Consider the following 4,772-nt stretch of genomic DNA (forward strand, 5'->3'; position numbering starts at 1 on the left):
CGTTGTGTACAGCATCCGGGTCCGCTGTTTCCGGCGGTGCATCTCGATCCTTCTTTTCGTAGAGGACTGGGTCTTCGTCGACATCGCGAATTCGCAGGCCCAGACGAGCAGGACTGATGTTCCAATGTCCAACAATGAGCATGATGCTGAACACAGGCTTAGCGCAGAAGTCAAGGACACCGTAGAAAACCGCCTCCGAATCTGGAGCAATGACGTTGCCGCCCTCGCATACGCCCCAAGCAATGGGATAGCAAAGCCAGAGGAACAGGGTCCAGACTCCGCAGATCAGATACACACGATAGACATCATTCCCCAGACGCTTGGCATGGATACGGCCCTCCCAGGCAACGTTGTAGAAGATGTAGAACATTGCTGCACAGCCGAAAGAGAAGAAACCTAGGGATACGAGTCAGCAAGGCTTCCGAAGTGCAGCTCATAGTCTGTTTCATCTTACCCCATTTATATCGGCTTTTGACAAGAGCACCCACAAGGCCCGTAACGATCATGATCCAATCCAGGAAGACAGTCCAGATGATGGTAGGCCAGGGGAGTCCGGCTGTGAGAAGAATGTCAAGAAGAAGTAGAGGGGTGGTAATAAACCTGTTGATACTTGAGTCTCTGTCTTTAAGACCTGGTCTCCTCTACTCACCAATCAATATAGCGAACATAAAAGATCTCGCGATTGATGCCTCTAACGTCAGCTTGACCCCGCGTCCATTCGACGTCAATCGGTGTCCACCCGAGGTTGGAACCAAGGGCAAAGTATGCTATGCATGCAGTCATGTTGACGCCTCTGCTCTTGTCAGCCTACACTTTATTGTAGTCGTACCCACAAGACTTACGCAGTAAGGTAGAAGAAAATCCGATCGGTGCGAGGCTTCATGAAGCTCGATATGATGATACCCAGCGCAACCGTCCCCATGACTGCACACCATGCAAAGTAGAAGTCTGAACCACGGACAGTGATGGCGATGTCGACATGCTTGCCATTCTGCGTATTGGGGTTAACATAGATCGCATCATTCCTTTTGAACACTCCCAGCTCGGCCATTTTCCTGTTGTTGATGCTATCGTGCGTGATGGCGAATTCCTCGGTTGAAGGATAGATCTCGTAGTAAGATACAGTGCTAAGACAGTATGAGGAATATTCATATGCGGAGCAAGGACTACGTATTTATGTTTTATGTAGTCTCATGACGCTGAGATCGCATAGGAATGACGTGAATGTTAGAAGAAGCAAGCTAGATACCATGTTGCACGGAGCACTTTCCGCAGTGAGAGTTGGGAAGCTGTAAAGATCTATCAACCAATCCAAGTGGTACCAGTAGTCAGTAGTCAAGCATTGTTCTAAATCTTGCCAGATCATGCCAAGCATAGCTCCTCCATTTGAGGCTCCACGGGCCTTGTCGTTGCCAGAATCTCGAGGTTATCGATAACCCTTGTTGAAATGACGTCAAAACTGGAACCAGACCGGCTATGGCACCATCAGAAGCTCACACACCTGCATGTACACTCGAGGGAGGCTCAGGCACCTCATAAACAACTATCCCTGTTTCTTCAAATGAAACCGGAACAGCGGCTACTACAAGGATGTGAGCACTCGAAGCTAACACAAAGATGCGGAAACATCAGTGACGCGATATTGATGAATTCTTTACGACATGCCAGAGCTGTATCTAAACAAACTGCAAAGCATTACTGCATGGGACATTCCTCCCTTAATCAGTTTCGGGTGTCCGCCTACAATTTAGATTTTCCAAAACTCCAATTGTTTATGAGCACCATCTCGGGATTCTTGTCGAAGCTCTATCAGCTGAACAACAGGCACGCAAAAGCTGTATTTCTACACGTACGGACAAGGTCTTACGTCGTGCCCGCACCTGATGAAATCTAACAAAAGAGGAGACGGCGGTGACTCTGTGCACGACCATCAGCCCAGCGGGCAAAGGCGGTCTGCCTGTACTGCAATCCAACACTGCTCTCCAATATGGTAAGCGCATCGTCACGGCACCGTGATAAAACGCACAGAGGATGGATGATTGATAAACTAGAAGGTTCACGATATGCATGGATACTGGAATCCTTTCGATTATCACGCACCTGCTACCATACCAGTTCAACGGTCTCGGCGTTCTGTCGACCATTTTGTTTGTGTTCAACCTATTTCTGTTTAGCCTCTTCACGCTCATCAGCATCGCTCGCCTGATCATGTTCCCTACGAACACGAAGAGCGAAGCAACCAATTCAGCAGATGAGATCTCGTACCTCGCCGCTCCAGCCATTGCCTACTTAACTATAGTCAGCCAAGTTGGTCTGACTTGCAGCCCTGCCTGGGGACATGGACTTACCATTTTGGCGTATGTACTATGGCGGATAGGCATGGTGTGGACAATCCTCCTGTGCTCGGCTGCGATTCTCGTCTTGGCAAAGCGGAAAGTCACAGACGATCGCAGCCTCTCACCAGCCATTTTCCTTCCGACCATCAGTGTTATGACGAGCGGAACTACAGGTGGCCTACTGGTCAATTATTCCTACAAGATTTCTGCTCGCTTGGCTCTTCCCGTCATTATAGTCTCCTATATGTGCATCGGGTATGCGCTTTTCCTCTCCATCCTTCTCTACGCCATCTATCTGCATCGCCTCATAGCCGTCGGTCCGCCACAGCCTACTAAAATCCCTTCGCTTGTCATCACTGTAGGTACAGACCATTCTAGGCTTCTCCTGGTGCACTAATCTCACAACTGGTGGTGCTACAGGTCGGACCTCTTGGCCAGTTCGCTACAGCTATTCAGCTCCTTGGCACAGCTGCGTATACCAGGGCCGACTTCGCCGATTATGATCGAGGCGCGTTCCTGAAAGCATCGGCCGCCTCCGCGGTTGCTTCTTCGGGTGTGCTGGTTGCTCTACTGATCCTTGGTTTTGCCTTGTTTTGGATAGCTACTGCATGGTACATTCTCATTGAAGCGTTGCTTATGAGGAAGCTCTCGTTCAGTTTGACGTGGTGGAGCATGATTTTTCCAATGGGTAAGCAGTGTCTATACGTTGTTTGCTCTCCGAGAGAGCTGCTAACAACCCCACTATCAGGCGTCTTCACCACCGCTCTGCTCAACTTATCCATCGAGATGGACTCGCCAGCATTCCGCGTCCTAACAACCGCGCTACTACTCCTTCTTCTTGTTATATACTTTTTAAACCTTGTTCTCACGACTTACAAATCTCTCACAGGATCACTGTTAGGAGTCTCCCAGCATGTCAAAAAGGAAAAGGCAGATAGCGGTGAGAATAACGTCTAGCGGTGAACCTGAACAGAGGAGAGATTTTAGGAAATATTCGGTGTGGTTCGAATCATCAATTTCAATGACTCAATGAATGTGTAATCTCATGCTTTCGAAGCCATCTCTTCTATTTCTTCAACTGACATCACTATCATCCGAATCCAACTAAGCATCGAGACACTCATATGTACTTTTCACTGCTAAAATTGGGATGTGCCCTAGCAGACTGATCCACCTCTGGTCGAAAGACGACCAGCCCACTTGATAAATCAGATGAAGGACACGGATTGGTTTGCTTGCAAGCAACATAGCTGCCAAATTGCGTACGTCAACATCAACTAATCGCGACCGGGTGATTCGGCAGAGGTGTGAGAGGGTGCTCAGTTTGGAACTTACGCATGCAGGAGTGAATATCACAATGGTAGGGAGTCACATTTCAATAGAAGTTGCAGCATCACTAGCAGTGTGTTATACCCGAAATTGCCGGCTGAAACGGCAAGCCAGAGCTTCGGCTTGACCTGGTGTGACATTCCGCGTATACTTGAGCTTCTTGCTCGTTTAGCTGCCAATCTTCTTCAAGAAATGGATCCGACATCTCCGAGGGGCCCTGGTGTTGTGTCTCTAATTGCCGTGGGAAAGAAAAGTTATTCTGTACCCCGCACTGCATCGCAGCTTGTTCGATTTGACGCCGGAGAGAGGTCCATTCCCTAGAATGATGTTTTTTCCCCCAACCAGCGGCATCGAAGCATGTGAAACTCCCAGCTCCGGCCAGAAATACGGAAGCATTGCGCTGAGCTACGACAGCTAGAACCCGTCAATCTCGCCGACGGCGTGGATTTGTTTTGGAGACATGGACAGCTACCTTGGTGGCCCCACGAGCAACGTGCTCGGCATTACGGACCTCGTTCTTCAGCCTGCATTCATGATTGGCACCCTTTTCATGTCATACACTTTGTTGAGGCTTTTCGCGGCAGTTTTCGTGTTTGTACCTGTGTATGTCCTGGTTAAATCCGTATTGGTGCTTCCAAATGTTATAGGCCAGTGTCGGCTACTCATGACAGCGTCAGGTCGGAGTCTCCTGCAGAACGATGCGGACAGCCAACGTGAACGCGAAGAGGGAACCGCTCAACAGCGATTAGCGGGCACCTTCAGATTCACACAGTATCAGCTTATCACTGTACCAAAGGCAGAAGTGATTAAGACGGCAAATTGGTATCCTCAGGTCGAAGCTCTTGAGGTATGCGGAGCCATGGTGAATGTAGTTCACGAGAATCTTCCTGTGGGTTTGCCAAGAAGCGGGCAACCTGTGTTGCTTCTGCACGGAAATCCTAGCTGAAGCTATATGTGGCGAGATGTATGCTGCCCTCTGTGTTCGCTGATCGACATTGATCCTATCCAATCGCTCATCCTCAAAATACCAGAAACTGATCAAGCGGTGGTAGGTTATACCAGTCCTTGCAGCGGCTGGCCACGAGGTCTTCGCAATTGATTGGTTAG

General features: G+C 49.2%; 3 protein-coding genes across 3 annotated transcripts; 2 read left to right on the plus strand and 1 right to left on the minus strand.

The window, feature by feature from the left end:
- Positions 1-55: 55 nt before the first annotated feature.
- M437DRAFT_61356 (family A G protein-coupled receptor-like protein) lies at positions 56-1,051 on the minus strand (the record flags this gene model as incomplete). The annotated part of the gene is made up of 4 exons (XM_041023923.1): positions 56-396; positions 455-600; positions 650-793; positions 843-1,051. Coding segments are annotated over 4 exons (840 nt in total), but the record flags the coding sequence as incomplete, so codon positions are not given.
- Positions 1,052-1,883: 832 nt separating this feature from the next.
- Positions 1,884-3,293, plus strand: M437DRAFT_79604 (C4-dicarboxylate transporter/malic acid transport protein; the record flags this gene model as incomplete). The annotated part of the gene is made up of 4 exons (XM_041027214.1): positions 1,884-1,990; positions 2,055-2,694; positions 2,757-3,024; positions 3,226-3,293. The coding sequence occupies 4 exons, from the start codon at positions 1,884-1,886 to the stop codon at positions 3,291-3,293; spliced, it is 1,083 nt and encodes a 360-aa protein (XP_040874509.1).
- An 832-nt stretch (positions 3,294-4,125) lies between these two features.
- M437DRAFT_70767 (uncharacterized protein) lies at positions 4,126-4,512 on the plus strand (the record flags this gene model as incomplete). The annotated part of the gene is made up of 1 exon (XM_041025568.1): positions 4,126-4,512. A coding segment is annotated over one exon (387 nt), but the record flags the coding sequence as incomplete, so codon positions are not given.
- Between the last annotated feature and the right edge of the window lie 260 nt (positions 4,513-4,772).

Source organism: Aureobasidium melanogenum (assembly GCF_000721775.1).
Source record: "Aureobasidium melanogenum CBS 110374 unplaced genomic scaffold scaffold_94, whole genome shotgun sequence".
Classification (NCBI taxonomy): domain Eukaryota; kingdom Fungi; phylum Ascomycota; class Dothideomycetes; order Dothideales; family Saccotheciaceae; genus Aureobasidium; species Aureobasidium melanogenum.